General features: G+C 41.2%; 1 protein-coding gene and 1 non-coding gene across 4 annotated transcripts; both read right to left on the bottom strand.

The window, feature by feature from the left end:
- Positions 1–1,658: 1,658 nt before the first annotated feature.
- LOC112118432 (lamina-associated polypeptide 2) lies at positions 1,659–20,810 on the bottom strand. 3 transcript variants are annotated; one of them, XM_024216735.2, is made up of 9 exons: positions 20,717–20,810; positions 17,376–17,430; positions 12,203–12,374; positions 11,764–11,889; positions 8,723–8,796; positions 7,810–7,893; positions 6,972–7,070; positions 5,113–5,201; positions 1,659–3,229 (listed from the first exon to the last, which is right to left on the bottom strand). In XM_024216735.2, the coding sequence occupies exons 1-9, from the start codon at positions 20,767–20,769 to the stop codon at positions 2,983–2,985; spliced, it is 999 nt and encodes a 332-aa protein (XP_024072503.1). In that variant the 5' UTR covers positions 20,770–20,810; the 3' UTR covers positions 1,659–2,982. The 3 variants fall into 3 exon arrangements, with proteins under 3 accessions (XP_024072503.1, XP_024072505.1, XP_024072504.1); XM_024216737.1 differs by lacking the exon at positions 17,376–17,430 and adding an exon at positions 19,351–19,432 and having other exon boundaries at positions 20,717–20,805; XM_024216736.1 differs by lacking the exon at positions 17,376–17,430 and having other exon boundaries at positions 20,717–20,792.
- TRNAW-CCA lies at positions 20,473–20,544 on the bottom strand. The gene has a single exon. It is a non-coding gene; the product is annotated as a tRNA-Trp (tRNA).
- Positions 20,811–23,846: the final 3,036 nt, after the last annotated feature.

Here is a 23,846-nt window from a genome sequence, read left to right as displayed (position 1 = left end):
AAGCTTTCAATCCATTACATGCTTTCTTAAAGTAGGTCAATCAATTACAGGGAAGAAGATATAGCTATAGGTTAGGGAAAAATCTGAATACTAGGCATTTTCAGCAGATCCAGCAAGCCAGTTTTCTGCATTTGTTGAAATAAATCAAATTCAGCCCCACCCCCACCCGCGGTATCTTCACTTAGAATGTACAGCACCGAACATAGTAGCCCAACAAACCGAAAATTAAGAAATAAAAAATACCCACCTATATACACTTGCCCTTGCAGGACCTAGATCAAGAAATATCACCTAGTGAGGGAGAGGGCATTACATGCTAACATTTTTCTCATGAGTAGATGGCAGCAGGAGAAGCAAGGAGCACGTAATGTCCAAAGCAGTGGTTCTCAACCTATTTACCATTGTGGGCTGTATATGCAGCTCTTGGTGTGGTACGTGGGCTGCATCCACACAATATATATACTAGCTGTATGGCCCGGAGGATGTCACATGGGCCACAGCTGTGTGCTGATTGGGCCACAAGCAGCCCGCAGGTTGAGAACCACTGGTCTAGATAATGGACAAGAGTAAATTCACTAGCTTCTTTGCATTAACCCAGTGGGGGAAGCGCACGGACGGGCCCCACAACATGTTCCATGGTGTTAGGCAGCTAATGCCAAGAGACAGGAGGTCTGGTTAATATTGCTTCTTCCTAGCGCATTATAAACTTATTTGATCTGCTGGTAATGGAGAGGAACAGGCTTTAAAAGAACTTGCAGACAAAAGTAACAAAATTTGATGTTCATGTGAACTACCCATTCAACATACAACTCTCTCCAGTGCAACATCCTTTGTATTTCCATGAAGACTATCATGTAAATCCAGCACATAGGTTGGTGTGGTCTCAGATCACATCTAGATGCTGGGAAAATGACAGGTTCTCTTCAAAGCACTTGTGGGCTTGTCTACACCAGAGTTCACGGTAAGGTAGGGTGCAGATTGAAACAGGAGTAGATTAAAGCGCATTAAACTGTTTGTGTGCATCAGAAAAGTGCACATGGACAGTCAGTGCACAGCAGCCTAGTGTGAGCTAGATTCACACCCCAGTTTGCCACAAACTCAGTGTTCATGTAGACAAGCCCTGTTCTGCATTACCCCGTATTCAGAACTTATCTCAAAACCAAGGTAAGTTTTGAAAGTATCTGTAGAGGCAAGAGAAAGTTTCTCAGAATCTGTAGGAAAAAGGGAGACAATAATACCTAGCTCTTTTCATCACATAAAAAGCACCGAACTTTCTGAATGTAAGAGGACAAAATTTAAAGCTAGTTGCTTAGGCCAAACCAGTTCTATCAGAGGCAATATATTTTACAACTAAGACAGATTTTGGGAACACAAAAGTTGCCATACTAGCTCAGAACAGTGGTCCATTGAGGCAGATATGCCAAAAAGCAGAATACTAGCTGCTTCAGAGGAAGATTTAAAACCCTTATAGAATAGGGTATACAAACTACATCTCCCATTCTCCATCCTAAATAACCAGACCTAAGCAACCAATTTCAGCTGGAAAAGACAACACAAGATTTAGAGACGGGAACTGAGTGACAGCTAGATTGCTGCTTATGTGCCCCTGCTGTCAAAGGCTGAAATCACAAGGTGTGGATTTGAGGGGGGAAACTGACTTCATATCACAAGGCTCTTTATTTAACATTGTAGCAATTGCACTTAAAATAACTTGGTACTTACACAACAATCTGAAACAGTTAAGTGTTTCCATGTAAATACAAAACCATGCAAAAATAGCACCTTCCAGCTTTCCTTGCATTTACTATATTGAAAGATGGCTTTTTTCAAAGCAGCTAGCATTTTAGAACATGCAACTCAGAATACAGTGGCAGAATTTTCTGAGGCAGTGGAATTATACACAACAATTGTAGGAGTCAAGCCCTTTCTCCTTGTTATTAGTTATCCGTTTAGGAAAGAGATAATCCATTACCTCACATTGAAACTTTATCCAAGATTTTAGGTGAGGGCATCAGACAGTCGTAAAGTGATTTGCTGATCTCTTAGGCTAAATGAAATGCCTTTAAAAATTAGAAGAGACCATTCAATATCTTATGCCATTAATTGACTACATGAGTAGACTTAAAATTAAACACATTTCATAAGGCTTTGGTGATGTGTTAGGGTCAAGCCCTAAGTTCAGAGTTCTGTGTTTTTCCTACAAGAGCTGTGGACATTAAATGCCCTCAACTTGGTCCTGGCAGGTAAAAAGAAATTATTTTCATTTACTGTTTTAAAGCATCTTAATTTTTACAGCATCGTAACTTGAGTGATTTAGGATCTTATCTGTATTTAAAAAAAAAACAAAAGACAATTCAAGTTTAAAACAGGAGGAAACACATTGCCTCAGAAATGTGCTGACAACCACAGTATCCACTTTTGATACGATCCAGAATCGGAGGAGTGCAGAAGAAAGCAAATTTCCTGTCATAGTTAAGAAACGAGAAGGCACTCCAGGGGGAACCTGAGACTTGCTCCTCATTGTCTGTGGTACCATGATGGCTGTTACATGGCTTGTCAGAGGTGTGCAATTTGTTTTCTAGGTCTCGAGCTAGTGCTTCTCCAATACAAGGGAGCAACAGTTCAATAGAAGAGCATTCATTTTGTGGAAAGACAATGATCAACCACTGGTAGTTTAGAAAAATGCAAACCCCTTCCGAGTGGATGAACTGATGAATCTGATCATGAGATACATGTCTGTTTCTCCCCCGCTCAAGGTGAGGTGATAAATTGTGAAGCAAGTTGGGTCTCCAAGACTTATGAGCCTCTCTATATAATGAATATTTGACAAAGAAAACTCAGTGACTAATTTTTTTCCTCTGTTGGCCTTTTAATTCACGATCTCAAGAGCTTGTTCACATGTAAGTAGGGAGCGAAAAAGGCGTTTGCTTTGTTTTGTAGTCACTCCTAAATGCTCCCTAGCTGGGTGTCAGGACAGCACTACTATCCTCTTCCTGTGATGAAGTTTGTGAATGGATTGTCTGGGTTGGTCTCCATAGTTACATATACAAAGAGTATGAAAACAAAGATAGCGAGTATAGCAATCCTTATGGGCATCGGTATGATTCCTCGACGGGCCTCCTCCCGCTCTAATGCTGCTGCCTCAAGATTCTCCTTTTCCACCTTGGATTTCTCCACAATATTCTGTGTTGATGGGTCACTCTCTCTCACTGATCTTCTCCTAGCAGGACTGTGAAAAGGATGGTAAAGTTTAAGACAACTTTTAAAGTTTAAGACATCCACCGTTACCTTTCAAACTTAAGCACACAGGATCAGAGAAATATAGCACCAGGGATGAGGCTTCTTGTGATCAAGACAAACTAAAATATAGCCAAAGCTGAAGCAAACCTCCATATGATCAAACAAGATCCTTTGAGATTAACATAATAGGTAGTTTTTGTGAACTGCGTATATGGGGACAGCCAAGGAATGCTTTAAACTCAGGCTGGGCACCCATTGCAGCCAGGAAGTTCATTTTAACACAGCATGGACCAGCATGCCCTTCCTTAATATAGAACTGGAAGGAATACATTCCCAGATGGGCTTTTGCCATATGGTCACTATTTGTTGTGTTAACAGTGACGGTAAAGTGGTATTGGGAAACACTGCATTCTGGTTGGTAACCAACAGAAGCAAAATCCACAGGTCAGGACTCCTTTTGTCTAATGAGCTGCACTGCAAGATAAGCGCTCCTCCGCAAGGCCTTCTAAGGCAGCAGGAGGAGACGAGTTCTTGTCTAGGAGAAGCTCTAAAGAATTAGAAAGTAGCTTTTTTGCAGAGCTGCAAAGGAAGCTCATACCTAAAAGAGAGAAACAGCTAAAAGCCTCTACACTAGTTTCAGTGACCGAGTAGTGAATTTTTGAAACAAAGACGACCGATGTTTAGAATCTGTATGCCACCCCCCAGATTAAAAAAATTAAGCTGTTCATTTTTATTGTGACACTGATTGGCAGTACCTCTAGTTGCCACTTCAAAGCACTCCAGGAACACAGCCTTTTATCAAAGCTCATGTCTCTTCAAGCAGATATTGGCTGCTGCAAAAAGGACAAGAGACACCAGCTTTTTTTGTGCATTAGAACAGTGCACATCTCTTGTTCTAGTCCATTCGGGGTCAGTGTTTTCTCTCCTATGAAACTCAGAACAGGGAAGAGTGGACGCTAGTGAATGGCCCAGTGGATTCAGTGATTCAATATGGAGTCTCTGTACTACTAATTATTGTATTTTATGTAGCACCTAGTATTCCCAAGCAAGATTGGAACCCCATTGTACTAGGTACTGTACATACACATGAGAGAAACTCTGTCCCTGAAGAGCTTACAGTCTAAACAGACAAGGGTTATCCTCCTCCCTGTTTTATGGATAAGGCACAGAGATTAACTGACTTGTTCAAGGTCTGTGGCAGAGCTCAGAACTGAACCCAAATCTCCCAAGTCCCAGTCCAGTGATTTAACCAGTAATCCTTCCTCTCTCACCTCTACATCAATGGCTCAAGTCAGCCCCAGGGGACTAAACATCATCACCATCTTTAAGCTGCTTGGTAGCTTATGTGAAATGAGTTAGCAGGTCTGTGTCTAATTCCTAGGTGAAAAGCGGCCAAATCACAAGGGCCAATAAATGGTACTCTTAATGGCACTCAGAGAAAAAGATCCACTGCGCCATGGAGATTAGACTCTTCTCAGGTAAAAGAGGTCCCCCCAATTCAAGGCCCATTGGCTGGGTCACCCAAGAACTTAAATATAGTAACTTGCAACTTCTGCATTCCCCTGGCTAACGCCCCCCCCCTTCTCCAACACATTATGGAAAGACTTGACAGCTGAAGAGAATATACATTCTAAGAAGTGGCTGTGTATGTCATGAGCTTTCTGTAGTTCTTTCCTACCTCACCTCAGTGCTGCCTACCAACATTTTTTATAAGCCAAAGCTTTCTTTTCTGACCAGAGACCTAACCATCCATGGAAGACCCTGTTGGAGTCTCAGCTTTTCAACTGCCAAGGGAATAGGAAGGAAGAGAGGCTATTGATAAGTAGTGCAGTTGTATCAAATCACTCTTTGTGAATGGCTGAAGAGCATTACCTTATTCCTATGGGAGACCGGGGATCAGGAAACCATGTTTCACCTTGACCATCATTTTTGCCAATTGAGCAACCCGTTGTGTCAGCTGCCTAACAAGAGAAGAAAGTTTATAGTGGGAGATTTAGTAAATAGACTTTACGCAGGATCCTTTACTCCCAACTGCTGAAGCCCCTGAACAAGTTGTGGATAATTAAGAGAGTAAGAATATCATAGTTAACTTTTTTGGAGTGAGGATTCATCTTGGTGGATTTACAATGACCAAAAACAAGATGAATGGGAAAGGGCAATTATGTGCCCAGTGCTAGCCTGGAACATTAGCTGTGATCACAAAAGCCGGAAGGAGAGTTGTGCCAGAAACGTAATAACCAAATTCTTTGTTTTCTAATAAGAAGCAATTCAGTGAGTGGAAGCGGCCTTCAAATAACTTTGTTTAAAGTGGATATTTCCTCTATCGTGACCAGAAAAGACACCTTGTGAAGGATTTACAGCCACCCAGGAAATTAAGTTTAAAAAAAAAATAGATTAGTTGCCTGCAGTCTACTCTGTTTAACAAATATTGAGGCCTGTGGAGTATTAGCTGGTGTTCGATAAGTCATTGTGCTCTTGTCCAGCATGATCTTACCCTGCCAAAGAAGCAAGTGATTACAGCTTACTTTAAGTAAATAAATCAACATTCCACAATAAGAAGTACTTTGTATCTGGACATATGATCTAAATCCACGAATTCAATGGCCCATATAAACAAGTTGAACAAAAATCACCACTGCAATTAAAAAAAAAGTGGTTCAGGTAAGAAAGAAATGGAATAATGGGGGAGGGGGAAATGATGGGTTTTAAGCTTTTTTTGAGCTGTAACACTTAGGGCATTTAGGGCAAATATGAAATTCAAGACTGAATCTGTTCAAAAGATTACAATGGCACTACTCCAAATGGACCCTGTTAGGTTGTTGGAAGGCTGACTATTATTCACTGATACCAACAAAAAGTGTTCAACGGCGAGTCAACAATTATTTTTATGGATAAGCTAGGTTTATGGGCTGAAGCACACAATAGGTCTGGTCTAAAGCCCTCAGAATGAAAAAGAAACAGTGATATATCAACATTTATGTTATCATAGCATCCAAAGGCCTTCATCAGGAGCGGAGACCCACTGTGCTGGTTGCTGTACAAACATAAGGACAGCCACACTGGGGCAGACCAAGGGTCCCTCTAGCCCAGTATCTTGTCTTTGACAGTGGCCAGTGCAGATGCTTCAGACACAATGAAGAGAACAGAACAATTATCAAGTAATCCATCTGATTGTCCAGTCCCAGCTTCTGGCTATCCTCACTTTAAAGACATCACAATCTAGTGCCCCAATCTGGTAAAGATGTAGGCGTGTGCTTAACTTCGTGCTCTGTTATAAGACTTTACAGGACCGGGGCCTAAAACAAATTCAACTCTCCTGCACTGAAATCTTGCATAAAGTTATTAAGTATTCATCATACAGTTTCAAGATCATCTCTTGCTGATTTATAAATACAAAGAAGCGTCATTCTGCGATTATTTTCTATTCTTTAAAAGGAGGCATGCAACTGTGTGTGCATTTCGCTTGTTTTAAGAGTCCACCTTTGAGGTAGTGCTACTTTGTCTTAAATTAGGGTAAGGGAAGATTTGTATAAGGGATCAAATGCAAGACCAAGGAAAGGAATTTTGAAGTGAATGGATAGTGCATTAGGTAGCTAAATGTTATTCAGCGATATATCATGTGCACCATTTTGCTTTACTATTTGCTCTGGGACACAGTTTTGTGGATACCACTTTTGGAAGATTTTCTGGAAAAAAGCCAGTTTATTATAAGTTAATTGATGCCAGAGTACCTTTGTCCTACGAGTAGCCTGGGGACTGCTGTCACCTGACCTCTTCTGTCCTTGTGGCCGATGTGCTGGCAACTTATCCTCTGGCAATATTTGCTCTAGCTGTTAATATCCAAGACAGGCATTCATTAATTGGAAGGGTAAACAATCTATGCATAATTGAATACTGTCCTGGTCAAAACTGCTGTATCAAGGTCAAGAATACTGTGCACAAGAGACTATTCTCTTGCAGTTAACAACCTGCGCTTATCCAAGAAATGACTACTAGTGATTTTTCCACCTGTGACAATAAGTCTACACCTTCATTTATTGTGCATTGCTGATTTAAACAAACGAACAAAAAACAATGTAACCAAGAACTTGGAATCATCTGTGCTTCACACATCAGACATGTAAAGTAGTCCTCAAGATAGAGCAGAAACTGTTGTTAAAGCAAGCTGATATTCGATTGCTACTTATTTTTTTAAAGGCCCAATGTAGATGTCTATAATATGGCCCATTTGACAGTTAATGGAACACCTTCATTGACTTGGACCAGTAATTTCACAAGGGAATTATTCTCGTGACTATTTCTAGTATGTAATTTGAACGATAAGACTTTTCTATATGAACAAGATGCAAATAGGCCAAAGCCGATGTTATAGGTCAATCCCTGATCACTAATAACCATTGCCGAAAAGTTAGCGGTAGGTGAAGTAAGAAGCAGTGAAGGAACGTTCAGCTGCACTACAGCATGCCTAAAGAGAAGCTTTTTCTCATGCAAGTTCATGCACAAAATTTGTGAATTGTTAGGAGCACCAACGTAACCATAAATTAAAATATTGGGAGGGTGGGTACTTTCCTCTGCCACGATCTTGGCAAGACTGTAATCTGCATCAGGTGCTAGGAGTTTCTTGTGGCGTTCTGAAAATTCAGTGTGTGGAGCCTGTAAGAAAAAGAAATCCACAATACTTTTTACTGACAGTGATCTTAATTAAAGGTCCATATTTTTCGAATGGCACAATATTGAACTGTTTATTTTACATAGATGGAGCCACCACATCTTAGTATGGTATTTATCACTTAAGCTTTCTTCAAATGCTGCAGGGCAACATCTGAAGCCAATTGTTGTAATTAGGAATTTTTTTCCTGTAAAATATGAAGAAACATGAGGAAGGCTGTCCAATGGTTAGAGCAGTAGCTGGGACTCAGGAGACTCGAGTTAAATTACATGCCTTGCCACAAACTCCCTGTGCAGCCTTGGGCAAGTCACTAGTTTCTCTCTGCACCTCAGTTCCCCATCTATAATGTAAGATGGGGATAACAGCACTTCCCTATAAGAACTTTAGATAAATGGGATGTGTCTAGTCTTAAGATTTATAGGAACTGGTTTTCACACCACTTACAATGGTCACCTTACTTTGTATCCCTTTAAAATCTAAGCTTAAATGTTATTTAACATGCTGAAACACTGGTAATTGAATCAATATTTAATAGTTAATTTTAAGTCGGCATTTATAATTACTTGGGCACTTTGTATATCAGGAAATCAACTTGGCATATTCTTAAACACCCGAGCTGACTATTTCACAGTAGATTTCCTTGGGCTGTACGGTAGAAGTTGTGCCATAGAAGCATACTGTAATTAACTGATTGAAGGTAATTGCTGCATTTGTCAAGAGCTTAATACAAAGAACATCAGGTTCTATTAACTTGAAATTTCCTGCATGTAGCAGCAGCTACATAAAATATTCATGCATTAGTAGGTTACTTACTTTACTGTAGCCAGTGGCACAAGCTGCTGTCACTTTGAAGTCTTTTGTTTCAAGGACTACTTCAGTACTGTTCTCTGAATAAGGAGAGGGAAAAACTAATAAGTGAGGCCCTTAAAAGAGTAAATTATGCTGGAGTATCTATGCCATGTTGCCTGAGTCAACACTTCAGAACAAGAGCTATAGGATAGCCATCTTTAGAAACTGCTTTGCTTAATTATTCTCCTGTGCTTTCACCTAGATGCAATGGTGATGGGCAACATACAAATACATAGATGAGAAGGTGCAAAGAGGCAATGTGCCCAAATGCCAGCGGTCTGCCTAACAGAGGATTAGATTAAAGTCTTCAGGGGTAAAGGGGCAGGAGAGGTGTCAGAACAGTATTCATATATTGGCAATCACGTCCACAAAACTAACGAGTAAACAATTCCTTATCCATTCCATAGCATGATGCAACAGAACCAGGAAAGTGTTTTTTCCTTTAAATTATTTTCACTCAATATAAAAAGAAGGCTTGTTTGAGCTAGCTATGTTTTTGTTAGGACAGCTGCTATGCTGTCAGATTAGTCCGACGTGCAGCTGTTGGTTTAGTATTTTTCAAAACACTTCTAATCCGCTCAGGATTTTGGAACTCCTTTTTTTCAAAAGCAACAGAAATTGCCCCACCAAACTAATTGCTTTAAAAAGTTAGCAATTCCTTACAGCCTGTAAAATAAATGAGAGACTTGGCTATCTCCTTGATGGGAACTTAAAAGGAGGCTTATGAGCGATTAAAAAAAAAAAAAGCAAAGCTTGGTTTTCAGTTCTATGCAGTTCCCCAAAAAGATCTTCAGGATTGAGCTACTGAACGTTACACTTCTGCCGAGAGAAAACCCTACATTCGTTTTTTCCTCTGAAGAGATTTCCAATTTCCTTGATATTCACAAAGGAGTTAGCATGCCACATCAGACCACAGGGCCATCAGGTTCAATAGCATGTCAGACAGCGGTCAGTGCCAGATGTTTCAGGCAACTCTGTGGCAGGCAGTCACAGAACAACCTGCCTATAGAATAAATTGCTTCCTAATTCCCACACAGATTGGCTTATGCCCTGAAACATGCCGGTTTACATCTCTTCAGACTTCTAAACGTCTCATTTAACAGTGGATGTTCTCATTTTCCATATAGGACCTGACTCTACGTTATACCAAGTTAGGGGCCAATTTAAGGCCCTTTACAATGTCAGAAGCAAATCCTCAATAAGCGTTATGATTGTTTACACCAACTGCAGATTTGCCCCTCAGAGTACTGTAAAGAGGTATTAGTGTAATAATAATAGTCCCTTTTTATAAAAATCTAGCTAAGATCTCAGGCCTGGTCTATGCTACCGAGTTAGGTCAATGTAAGGCAGCTTACGTCGCCTTAACTCTGAAAGCATCAACAGTAAAATTTAGTTCCCACTGACTTAACTCGCCCACTACACCTACTTAACTCCACCTCCACGAGAGATGTAGTACTTAGGTCAATAGTCAGGTTGACGCAGTGTCAGTGTAGACACTGTGTTGCTTACATTGACAGTTGCTGCCTTTCAGCAACTGTCCCACAATGCCCCATGCTGGCAGTTAAATCGGTGCAAGTGCTCTTGGTAAGGATGCGCATCACTGACACAAGGAGCATAGAATGGACGTGTAAAACAGATTCGATTACTGCAGTGGCGATGTAACTTAGGTCAACTTAATTTTGCAGCACAGACTTGCCCTCAGACTCAATAATATCTTGTGACACTGAGTTACAAAGGTTAGCTGTGCATCATGTAAACAAGTGTTTCCTTTAATGAACTGAATATTGATAACCATTCAGTTGCATTCATTTGTTCTGTGTTTGTCCAGAGCCTAGCACAATGGGGTTCCGGTCCATGACTAGGGTTCCTAGGCATCTCTCCAATACAAATAAATTCTATGTCCCTAATTTACCTTCTCAAAACTCTTGCTCTGTACGCCTTGATTGTGTCTCCTTATTTCTCTCCTCTTCAAACTGACCAGTCCCAGTGTTTTCAGCATGAGAGGAGATTGAAGATGCCATCCAAAAGCCAAGGCAACTTATTTTCTGATTTGTGTAATACATGCAAGTCTTGCAATGTGCGTGGTTTATTTGGGTTACAGGACCCAGATCTGAATTTTTTTTTTTTTTTTTTACAGGACCCAGGGACATTTGCTGCTGAATCCATGTTTCATAGCATTTTTAGTTTTCCATCTCAGAGCAGAGTCAGCCTACAACTCTACTGACACTGAATAAACCATGTGCCATTATAGTTTTGGTTTAAAAAATAAAATCATATACCAAACAGTATGGAGGGGGCGCACTTGATAATGAAGTGCAAGATGGGGACTGGTGGAGTGGAAGACAGCAAGAGGTGATAAAACAGTTTTAGACCACAAACCCATTAAGCCACACTAAAGTAAGAACAATAGGTGAAATCCAGGCCCCACTAAAGTCAATGACAAATCCCCCACTGACTTCAATCGGACCAAGATTTCACCCCATGATTCTATGAGGAGCACAATATGGAAGGGACAAAAGGGATTTGACCTAAGAAATTGCTCTGGAGTTCGGCTGCAAAGACTCACAGAACTATTGCAGCAAGATTACTTTCCTTCATAAAAAGTCACCATTGAGATACTTTTGTTAAAATAATTTCAGACAGGTGGATTAGCCATCTACCCAGGGATTTAGGTCGGCTTTACTGCACTGGTCAGGGATATGGATTTTTCACACCCCAGAGTGACATAATTATGATTACCTAATTTTCTAGTGTAAACCAGGCCTTAGGAGCATGAGTCCCATTGACTCTCAATGGGATTTGTGCTCCTAAATCACTTAAGGCCAGATTTTTGAAGCGCTCAAAGATGCAGATAGGCCTAACTCCCATTGGAATTAATGGAAAATAGGTTCCTAGGCAACACAGAAAAATCTCACATGGTAATACTAAATGTTCTCAAACATACAAAATATTAAGATTGATAAACTGACACTTAATTTCTGCATCCAAAAAGTTTACTACTATACCTTTTTCTTCCTCACTCTCTGAGCTCCGATCAAGACCTCCACTTTCCTTTGGCTTGCCACATAATCCTTGTGGACGTGGATTCATCAACTGCAGTAGTTTATTCTCATAAAGAGTCCTTGTAGAAGCTAAAATAAGCCGTTCAGAATACAAGGGGATTAATAACAATTGGTTTGCTGTGGAATTAGTTTTATTGTTTGAAAATCTGATCCTAAATTTCAGGGATTTTACAATGAGCTCAGGACCCAGCAACTCCAGTTGAAAACAAGTGCTGGGCACATCATTTAGGTGCTTAAATGGGAGCTGAGCTCTTTTGAAAACTCAGGCCTTTGTTTTTTGTCTTATGTTTTTGAGTTGGGTTGAGACCCAATTTCTCACTTTAGATTAGATTCTACTTCCCCATCTGTTCCCAGTCAGAACCATAATTAATTTGAAGCATACGTAGTATTGGTCCAGGCTCGGCACCATACATGACAAGCTTTTCCTGCAATTCATTGTCACTCAGTAGTTTAATGCTGATTTCATCTGTTGTGTCTTGATCTCGGTTTTCTTGTTCTTGCTTTTCTATCAACACACCAACAGTAACCTGGGCCATCTTTTCCAACAGCAGAACCTTTGGAATAAGATACGAGAATTCACCATGAAAGCTAAGTACAGGACAAAGGCATCTTTAAGCATTTATCCTGTTGCTCTGCAAATCCTGTTTTATTAATCACTTCTATATATTTAGATAAACTGGAATAGTTATATTCGGGTTTCCTGCCACTGTTGGAATGGTTTCCAAGTGCCTCACTATTCCATCAAAGATTTCAGTATCTACAGATTTAGAGCTTTCATACAAAGTTAGGTGGCAAATTATAGGTAACAAATTATATTTAATTGACAATTACAGGTAAGTGGAACAAGAGATGGTGTGCTCAAATTTCAGAGGAGGCTCCGGAAATGAGGTAAAAAGAGAGTGAGTGAGTGTGTGTGTGTGTGCGCGCGCAACATGTTTAGAACAGTACTTTGAGTATCCCTTTATAGTTCAGATCTCCATTGTTTGCAGTATCAAGAGTTTGGGAACCATTTCTCCTCCTTCCCTCTCCCCCAACCTCCCGATCCTGCCTTCTTCACTGCCTTGTCTGTCATGAATGCTCTAGAAATATGGTTTTGTTAACTTGCTTTCCTTTTGCTGGCTGTCTCTGCAGCAACCTAAAAATATTGTATCATTATTCAGTTTATGTTTGTAGTGATGGAGAAGTGTCCCTTTCAGGCCTGCCACTCTGTCCAAGTTGTATGTATGTAGATTTAATAGTCTCCAGTAAAGCTTCTAGAGGTAAGAGGCAGATTGCCTATGCCTATATGACCGAAGGGAAAGCCTATAAGATCTGCAAGTCAAAGATATGCTTTGTCTGGGTTATATTAATAAGATAGGTTATTTTCAAGTACCAGACTGACATTCCCACAGCACATTTCCATATATATTACACAGACTAAATGAATCATTTCTAGCACAAAAATACTGTGCATGACTGCATGCAACAGCTGCTCTTCCACGCCTTGGTCTCTTGTGCCCTGGTTTTGATTATAACAGGTGCCTTTCTGATTGGAAGAGAGTCTGTAGAGATCCAGCTATTTTAAAGGGGCAAAAGCATTGCCTAAAGCCACGCCTCTTTCACTCGCTTCCCGTTCCCTTTAGTGGGAAGAAAAGGCTTAGGAGCCAGCCAGTCTATGCAACTTTTCAGATTGTGTCTGGGACCCACTCTACCTTGACAGAACAACTGGAGAAGATCTAATTAAAGTGGTTTCATTCTATTTGCTTGGCTTCTGTGTCCATCTCCCCCATCGGTCTAATGCCTCACAGGGATGTTGTGAGGTTTAATTCATTAATGTTTACAAAGCCCTAGGGGATTCGCACATGGAAGGTGCTATAGAAGGGTGATGTTTTATAAAAGCAGAACACTGTATTCATCCGAGCACTTGATTTTTTCAATCTACACATAAATGTCAGAATGAAGTCTTAGAAGCAGTACAGGAAACACTGGCAGACAAGTCCACATATTGTTGATAGAACAGACATCTGTGGTGCACTTTCATATGCCTTTATTATTTATTGACTGTCATCAGCATATGAGATGCTCTGCAAGACAGAAAAACAGTCCTCAAACAGTTTTTCAGTTTGGAGCAGACCGTCCAGTTTTTAATCTCAAGATTAGTTGACAATGCATTAGAATTAGGTTATTCCAAATACATAAATTCTACACTTGTTTACCAAACGTCTTAAAACATACAACCAAACCGTAATGCTTTGCATCACGGGAAAATAGTTAGACATCAATTCAAGTTCTCACTCTGTTATTTATGATCTGAGACTTGAACTTAACAATATGTTGTCCAGGATCACTCACTTCTACCCATCATTTACCAGAGATGGGTTAATATTGCAGTGACTATTACTGCAATAGAATTACATATTACAATATGATCAAAGCCAACCTTAAACTGACACTCTGCTAGTGATTTGTCACTGTCTAATTAAAAAAAAAAACCTTCACTAGCCAGGTTTGTAGACTTTTATCCTGTAACACTAGCTAATTCAAAACCCTGTCACCTCAACAGAAATTTTATTTTAATAGTAAACAAAGCATCTAAAAAAACCATACTCAAAGATTGTAGCAGAGTTTTACCCAGAGCTTGTCTACACACAAGTTGCACCAGTTTAAAAACAGATTTGGTTAAACCAGTACAAACCCCACTGTGGGCACTTAGGCTAGGTCTACACTACAGCGGGGGGTCGACCTAAGATATGCAACTTCAGCTACGTGAATAGCGTAGCTGAAGTGGCGTATTTTAGATCGACTTACCTGGCTGAGAGGACGGCGGCAAGTCGACCGCTGTCGCGCCGCCGTCGACTCCGCTACCGCCTCTTGCCGCGGTGGATTTCCAGAGTCGACGGTAGAGCCATCAGGGATCGATTTTATCGCGTCTTCACTAGACGCGGTAAGTCGATCCCCGATAGACCGATTGCTACCCACCGGATAGGCGGGTAGTGAAGACGTGCCCTTAGTTAAAATGTACAGGTCCAAGCTCAACTGACATAAAACTAGGTTTAAATTGACACAAAATTGCCCCAGTTTAACATCACACTGGTAGCTAAACGGATTAAACTTTGTGTTTAAATCAGGCCTCAGTAACATTAAGAGCAGACCTTCTGTCTAGTTCTAGAATTCTATATTTAGACTGGGATTTTCAAAGCAGCACAAGGGAGTTAGGCATCCAACTGCTGATTTCCAATGGGAGCTGAACACCTAACACTTGGCCCCACCATAGATCTTTTTATTAAAGAACACATTTGAACTCGAAGAGGTTTTAAAAATTAGATTAATTGTACCTACAAGTGTCTAATGAAAATTCTAGAACAAAGACCCTAATGGGTCATCTCAGATACCTTGCACTCATTTTTTTCCATGCAGGGAGCCAGTCAACCAACTATATTTAAGCATAGTTTAACAAGTCTCTTATCTCTTGGCTGAAGCCCAGGATACAAAGCCTTAATTTCTTTGTAGTGAAAAAGAAATTTTCTAAATGACCTACACATTTTTACTACAAAGTACATGATTTTAAAGAACTAAGTCTAGATATTTTATGTCACCGTTTCACGACATATTTGTGCCTCAACATTCATCAGCCTTTTTTTGGGGGGGAAGGGGGGTTTAAAAAAAGAAGGTATCCCCAAAAAAGACCCATTTCAATTTAAAATGAGGGTGTCTCATTTCCTAAGGCTGAATCTACCCTGGTCAAAATTACGATCGGTCACTCTCCACTGGGACAGCTCTACTGATGGGAATTACAGATCCCTCTTATGCCAGGTTAGAAACAGTCTTGGAGATTGTTCGGATATTCCAAACAAATTCACTTACCCCCTCACATGATCTTATGAAATTCTGACTCTGTAATTAAAACAGCTACAGATGTTAAAAAGGACATCCTCTTTCTAAAAGCCCAATGCCCCTGCTCTTCGTGCCCAGAATAAAGACTCTAGTGACTTATCTGTGACATCATTAATTTCCACGGTAATAGACTGGTGTCAAACCAGATTGTGACTTCACTGCAGGTTCATTACAAGGAGGAATTTTGCTGGGAAGAAGAAAAGCCAATCTATTACGCCGGTGAGGCCTGAAAATAGCATAACAGCTTAATGAGGTTAGAACTACAAGATGCAGCTATGGCAGAAGGCAAGTAAATACATATGGGGAAAGCTAATCCGTGATAGATATTTATGGAAGTGATACTTCAAAAGAACATCTGTGATATCTACAAAGTTCTAGGAGCTATAGTAAACGGACAGAACAGCAGAAATGCTAGTGTTTTGGGGGTCGTAGAGACATCACGCTATGGAAAAGGAAAGAGATACTCTGTCTATCCCACTCAGTTGAGAGCATGACTAGAATACTGCATTCACTTCTGGACACCTCAATAGAAGGGATTAGTTACAGTCCTTGACTAAAGGATACTGTATATTAATTACTAAGACAAAAGATAATTCAGAAGAGCAACAAAAATAATGAGTCTGGAGTGATTTATTTATGAGGCAAGATTAAGAGCACTAAATATGTATAGCTGAATGAGACTGAATGTTAATGAAAACTTCCTATAGAGGAGATCAACTACACTGTAGAAGAAGTCTTCCCAGAGAATTGGGGGGGGAGGGGGGGAAGCCATCGCTTGAAATGCTTAGGACAAGACAAAAATCTGGTCAGACTGTAGGGAACATGCCTGCACACTATGATGCACCTAGAAGTCACCGGCTGATAGGTATTTTAAGAAGGACGTTATTAGAGTTCTGTGTTCCAGTTCATTTTAAAACATTAGGGCAGCAAATAGTTAGCGCCATTTTAAAGTTCTGATATTCACTCGGCCATTATATTAACCAAGCTCACTGGAGGTGACTAATATTAAACAATATTTCTTCAGATGTTTATTCCCTACCACAGACAGGCCTCATAACAACCTGTCCTTGGCCCCTAGAATAACAAAGCTAGAAATTAGTATTTACTAAGTACCTGGCATATTTCAGCTGGTTTAAAGCAAGAAACACCCCCCTCTGCCCGTTATAGGAAAATTATTCTGCTAGCACTGGGGTAGACATTTAAAATCCTTAATCTAGCTTTGTATTATACTATGCACTTTTCACTAAAGGCATAAGTAAAAATAGGATTCCCTTAGAATGCCACATGTTTCAAAGTAAGAACGTGTTACAAGGAAACAAGAGCTGGGAGCCTTCAGTGACGTATCTCGCACTTAGGATTAAAACAAGACTAACAATTATCTTAAATTGTGTTCAGTTCCCGTTCCATGGAAGCCACATTCCATTTAAATACAAGTGCAACCTGAAAAGGATGAGCGTACAACATTCACTTAATCTACAAATACATTATTTTAACAAAGGAGTCAGCCAAACTGAATGAACAGCATTTCAAATGGCCATCTGCCAAAGCCTATTTCCATAAAGACCTCAACAGTTAACTAGCAGCAGAAAACTGAAAGGACTGAAAGTGCTGTTTTTCAGTCATTTTTATGCATAAACATAAAACTCTTTATTGGTTCATCCATTTGAAGAGATGCTATTCACCTGCCTCAAGTTTCCCCGTGACACTTCCTGTCCCTCCGCAACCTCCAACATGCAACTAAAACACAAAATCAAGTCCGTATATTTGGGTATCAGAGTCAATGTGGCAAGGATATAGGACATTCAGCCCCACAAAAGCTAGGTTTAGACTTAATTCTAGATCTTGTAGTCATATGAATGATTTTAATATAGCATCTTTCATTCAGAGGACTCTTAATCAAGGCTTTTGGAATTATTGGTTTTGTCCATCAACTTTCTCTTAATTTAAAAACATCAAGGAGGACAGTACACTGGACAAAACGGGAAATTCAACTTCAGCTCTTTTTAGTCAGAAATTATTTTTCTAAATAAATAGAAATTGAGGAAACAGATAAGCTCAAAACAACTTTTGGTTGCAGCGAGATTTGGTGAACAATCTAGTCATAACAAAAACCATCTAAGGAAAAGAGACTGAACATTGAACAGTAGAGCACTAAAGACCACGGTTAAAGGAAATTCAGGTGTACAAAATAAAACCTCTTGAAATGAAGGTTTAAAGGGTTAGAATCCAAGAGCACTCAAAAGCTTTTTCTATTGTGAAATAGACAACACTTTTATAAGGCCATCTGTTGCTTCCCAATCCAAAATAGTTTGAGTAACCAAGTGCATGTGTCACTTTCCAAGCTACCATGACACTGCAATGTCATCATGACTAAATTAAAAAAGGGCATTATTAGGTAAAATTAGTTCCAAAAATTGGGTTAGCAATTGTTTGTTCCAGGCAACTACTGACTGAATGACTTTCCAAAAAGCGGCTTAACTGTGTCATGTCATAGAACTGTCTAATGATCTAGTAGTTACTGGTGCATTTGTTTTGTTTACCTTTCTCAAAGGTTACTGTTCTGGAGAGATGCTGAGTACTCACAGCTCCCACTGAAGCAAATGGTAGCTGCAATTGCTCAGCACCTCATGATCACATGAGACTATGCTCAATACATTGAGAAGAATGGATAACATTTTCAACATTGTCAAAAGCAGTTAGAGACTCACTATCAACTTTAAAAAGCCTACTCTGCCTGAAAGTGTTCTTCCCCACTGTCGTTACGAGAAACACCTAACAATGCTATAAACTGAAAGATGAGAGCAAAATATCCTTCTCAACACTGAGAATTTGTTTGCTTTATGCATCTGACAGCAGCACTCTATGTAGAGATTTTCTCTGTTTCCCCAATTGTAGTCCGTTTCCTCTGTTATATTTATTAGGGTATTTCATACAGCAAAGAAGAGAACAGAATTTTAGAAATCAGAAAGTGTGGTTGTGAAGCTGTATGCATTGGCAGAGGAACTCAGAGGCAGGTGCAATAGTTGAAAACAACCTCAGATTTGTTTTTTTAAGTTGGCTAGATTTGTTGGTAGTTGATGTTATCAGGCCCCAAATTTAGATTTGTGGAGGTTTGGGTGGTTTTGTTTTTGTTTTTGGAAAAAACAAAAAGCTTTATACCCACCCTGCCTCCTCCTGACTTAAGTGTTAGTAAAACAGCTTTGTTGGGATGTAAACATCCTCTAATTGTTTGTAACTTAAGCACTGTAGCATAAATTTCTGCATGATAACCAGAGCGAAACTAACTAGTAGAATTCAATTAAAGGGAAAAAAGGAGAAAAATAAATCAAACATTGATTATTTCAGTTTAACCTTTGGTGTAATTTATATAGGCAAATGAGGCTCACCCTCCCTCCCCCATGTAATTTTAACCCAGTAGTGTCAGTTTACTTTGCTTATGTAGTTTGCATCTTAACACAACTGTGAATTATAAGAAATGCTGCACAAGCGCAGTGTTTAACCAATAATCATAAGTACTTGTCTAGGATTTACATCTATAATGATCCCTCTTTTCAAGTTGATTTTGCTGAGACTAAAGAAGACTGCCGTAGGAATATATGCCAGAACTGTGTCATGTACATAGTGTTTTTAAAAGGAAGAGGAAGGCATAAAACTCACTCTATCATCCTCACTCAGGGGAAGTCACAAGCAGTTGAGCATCTGCATCCAAAGGACAGGAACATACACCCCTCCCTGGGAGCTAAGCAGGAGTGCAATAGCGAACAAGAGAGGGGTCGGCTGCAACAGGATGAAGTAGCAGATTGCCTGAGGAGGTGCCTTCCAGCCCTACATTTCTGTGGCCTGGTCTACACTAGAAAATTGAGTTGGCTTAACTACATCACACAGAAACAACAAGGAGTCTGGTGGCACCTTAAAGGCTAACAGATTTATTTGGGCATAAGCTTTCATGGGTAAAAACCTCACTTCTTCAGATGCACACTCTATGCATCTGAAGAAGTGAGGTTTTTACCCACAAAAGCTTATGCCCAAATAAATCTGTTAGTCTTTAAGGTGCCACCAGACTCCTTGTTGTTTTTGTAGATACAGACTAACACGGCTACCCCCTGATACATCACACAGGGGTGTGAAGCAGGGTTGTTAAACCAACCTATTCCCTCTCCCCATGTAAACAGTGCTAGGGTGAGGGAAGAATTCTGACCACAACCTAGCTGCTGCCTCTTGGGGAGGTGGATTACCTGTGCAGAGGGAGAATCCCTCCCACAACAGGCCTAGGTAGCATCTACACTGAAAACCTGCAGCTGGGCCACTGCAGTATAGACAAGCCCTATGAGTGGATGTATACAAAAAAATGCTCCCTGGGGTGACTCCTGCCCAGAGCTCTACCCTGCAACCCTGCCTCCCAACTGCCCTTTGTTTTAATTCGGGGAATCCTTATCCTTCCCATTATCTCCCTCTGCTTTGGGGGAACCCCATGCTGCTTCCCCACTGTCTCTAATTGCACCCCCATGCACTATTCCTAGCTTGGGGGATTCCCCATCTTCCTTCATTTTACTTTTAGGGGCACCCCTGCCATGCACCATCTCCTTCTATTTGATTACAGGTACCCCCACCCTTCCCAGTTATCGTTACTGGGGGACCCCCAGAGCCCTCTCTAACATTGCCTGGGTTTGTGTTTGGGGATCGACCCCCCTTATCGCACTACGCTAGAGGACACGCCCCCCACCCCTCCTCTATTTTGTTAAATGTGTAAAATAAATCCCCCTGCAGGGAGGGGCACCCTGACCCCGACGTGATTCGAACACGCAGCCTTCTGATCTGGAGTCAGACGCGCTACCGTTGCGCCACGAGGTCCCGTCAGTTCGGGCTGGAGCGGCGCTTGAAGAGCCTGTGCATCTGAGTCCTCCCCGTCACTCTCCCTCAGCGCATGCGTACTCTGCCCCAGGAGCTTCCCAACCCCATACCTAAGCCCCTCGCTCTCCCGGCCACCCCGCAGGCTGCTGCGCGCTCTCGTGGTGGCCCTCACCTCGGTCTCCCCGCCGGACGCTGAAGGAGACGGCGATAGCTCCCCGCCCTCATCCTCCCACGGCCGGGCCGGCGCCCACCCAGCCGCCTTCAAACCGCCCGCCGGGGCGCCTCGCAGCCAACCACCGCCCGGCCACGCCCATGTGGGCGGTACCAACTCCGTGAGTGGGTGCCGCCGGGGGGGGGGGTCAGCGGGCGCTACCACTCGCCCATAGGGCCATACCACCGACAACCCCCGGGAGAGGATCTGCCTCTCTTACTCCACAGGACTATACCATTCCCATGCAACCTCAGACATAAAGGGACAGGACATGCCCAGCCAGGGTTGGAGCTGTATTAGGTGCACTGAGTTTTCTCAGACATCGGTTCTCAGCTCAAGCTGAAATCTCTGGGTTTAATATTAACTATTATTATTGTTGCATTTAGTATTCTGCAATACTTAAATCACTACTGTACTTTAGCATTTTAATCCCCTTATACATTATTGTATTTAACATTTATTATTACGTATTATTTTAATCACTATCATATTGTATTTATGAATATTTATTTTATTATTTACATGATTATGTCATTGTTATGTATTATTTAATTCTCTGGTTTTGGACCAGTCCATGCACTGAAATGTGCCATGTATGGAGGCCCCTAATCACTGGGTGTGTGCACTGCATGTTTCTTTAATGTCATCCCTCCCTGCATTTCCCCCCAGTGAGCGATAAAGGAGTTACAATGGGGAGTGTGGAAACATGTGCCAAAGCCGATACTACTTATTTATAGAGCTCCATAGTAAGACATGTAAGAAGGTCGCTGCCCCGAGGTCCCCATCCTTCAGTTCTTACTCAGATAAAATTTCCATTGATTCAAAACAGAAGGCTCCAGCAGTCTGATCCTGCAATCTGTTCCGGTGTGGAATTAATAAGAGTTCAGTGTGTTAAGAGCTGGCAGAATTGGGCCCCAGATTTGTAACATTGCCTTATGGAACTCTCAATCGAAGTTTAGCTACCTGAGTCCAAGCTCAGGAGGAGATGATACATTCCAGAAAATGGTCCAACGCACTCAAATCTGAGGTAAGCAGTCCTTGGCCAACTTTTTCTCTCACCTCTCACAGTTGGCCAGTTCACCACGCTGCTGCCTCCCACCTCAGAAGTGGCTGCATTTCAGTGGGGCAATGTATATATAGTTTGTAAAGTGCTTTGGGCTCGTTCATCATAAAAGCTACTCTGTAAAATATTATTATAACAGCAAGTGTTGGAGCTTACTGCTGCTTTTACCATGACACTTTCCAATTCCTTTTTGCATTACTTGATAAGTAACTTTGCATTTATATTTGTCTATCCTGTTACTATTTAGTTACTTATGCTGTCTATTTTGAGCCAAATCCTGCAAACGCCACCAGGTGTAGGACAATATTTTCAAAAAGGGTTAGCGATTTTGGGAGCCCAACTTGAGATACCTGAAACGGGTCTGATTTGCAGAAAGCACTGAGCTCTGAAAATTATGGTTCCTCAAGTTGGGCACCCACAAAAAGAGGCACCCAAAATCACTAGTCACTTCTGGAATTGGATTTGGCTACAATGTTTACTGCTGATCCCTACAAGTCCTTATGTACATGCTTAACTTTATCCAAGTGACTAGTCCCATTGCACGTGCATAATTGTTTGCAGGATTGGGGCTTTAGATTTTATGCTTCTTGGTGAAGCAACCTTGGGCCCAGTTCTGCTTACAGTTACATTCTTGTACACCTAGAGTAACTCTATTACCTTCAACGGAGTTGGTCCAGAGTTACATAAGTGTATGTGAGATCAGTGATCTTACACGTTGGACTCTTTTATCAGTTAATCTGATTTCCCTTTTCATAATGTCCATCTCTTTCTTCTTTCTAATGCAGGATTGTACTATATGTATGAGTATCTCACTCATTCCACTTTTCTCAGTTTGACATTCCTACAAATAATATTATTCCCCCTCCAACTACATCTTCCTATCAGTAAATTCAAACCCCACTTTAAATGTAAGCCTGTCGTTTCATGTAGTTTGTTGATGAGGCTGGCTGCTGTAGAGAGTGGGAGGTGTTACATTGTCTGGTCTGGTTGAAATAATGAGGGGTACAAGAACAAAAAGTGACTCCTGACAGCTGTCTGAAACCTACCCAGACTGGAACTGAGGAATGTCCTATAGGTGGCACCGTCTCACCCTGTCTTTCAGCCTGTCTTCAGCCCACACAGAATCAGGCAATGAAGAATGCGAAAGGAAAATAGCAGAACAAGCCATTCACATATTTATATCAGTACTGTCAAAACAGTTATTTTTAAGCTGGGCACATCTTGCTGCTGATTTAAAACTAAACAGAATGGCTGCGTCATTCCTGGAGGAGCTCTGGGTGGTACAAAAGAATGAACAGACCCCAGATGCCCCAGCATTTGCAGGGTGGGTTGGATGAGAGTCCCCCGATCCAAACCCATGTGTGGGTGGTTCTGGGATAGATCCCAGGCAGAAAGGACCTATTTTTGCAAGGTGACAGAAATCTCACTGATCTTCTGAGGTTTACCCCATTTCAGGCCACACTCCTGCCCAAGCAGTTGTGATATTTCAGTGCTGTTGAACCCTAACCTAACCCAGGGGCCTTGAACACCAAGCCCCAGTCAAATCCAGATCCAAGCCCCATCCATAACAAATCAATTGTCTTTCTCGTTTCAACCTTATTTTTCAAAGGCAATTTCTCAACATCTCTGTCGTAGCTTCCTGTATTGACTGTTTACTTCTGTATGTGTCCGCAGAATGATCTACCTTTCCAGTTGTCAGGGCCATAGGTGCTGGAAGTAGGGGTGCGGGGGGTGCTGCTGCACCCCCTGGCTTGAAGTGGTTTCCATTATATACAGGGTTTATAGTTTGGTTCAATGGCTCTCAGCACCCCCAGTATATAAATTGTTCCAATTTCAGGGCTGTTTCAGTGGGAATCTTTCCATTGACTTGGATAGGATTCAGATCAGGTCACCAGTGCACTGTACAGTGGAGCCTGCACTAAGACTCACCTTTTGTAGGCCGTCCCCAAGTTCTTCTCACATCACCAAAGTTTCTTGTACAATTAACTCAGCCTTTAAAGACCTACCTTTACTAGGTGGCTAGTTTTT

This window comes from Terrapene carolina, unplaced genomic scaffold (genome assembly GCF_002925995.2).
Source record: "Terrapene carolina triunguis isolate 2854851 unplaced genomic scaffold, T_m_triunguis-2.0 Scaffold198, whole genome shotgun sequence".
NCBI lineage: Eukaryota > Metazoa > Chordata > Testudines > Emydidae > Terrapene > Terrapene triunguis.
Note: the sequence above shows the minus strand (reverse complement) of the source record. Positions and strands in the feature narration are given on the sequence as shown.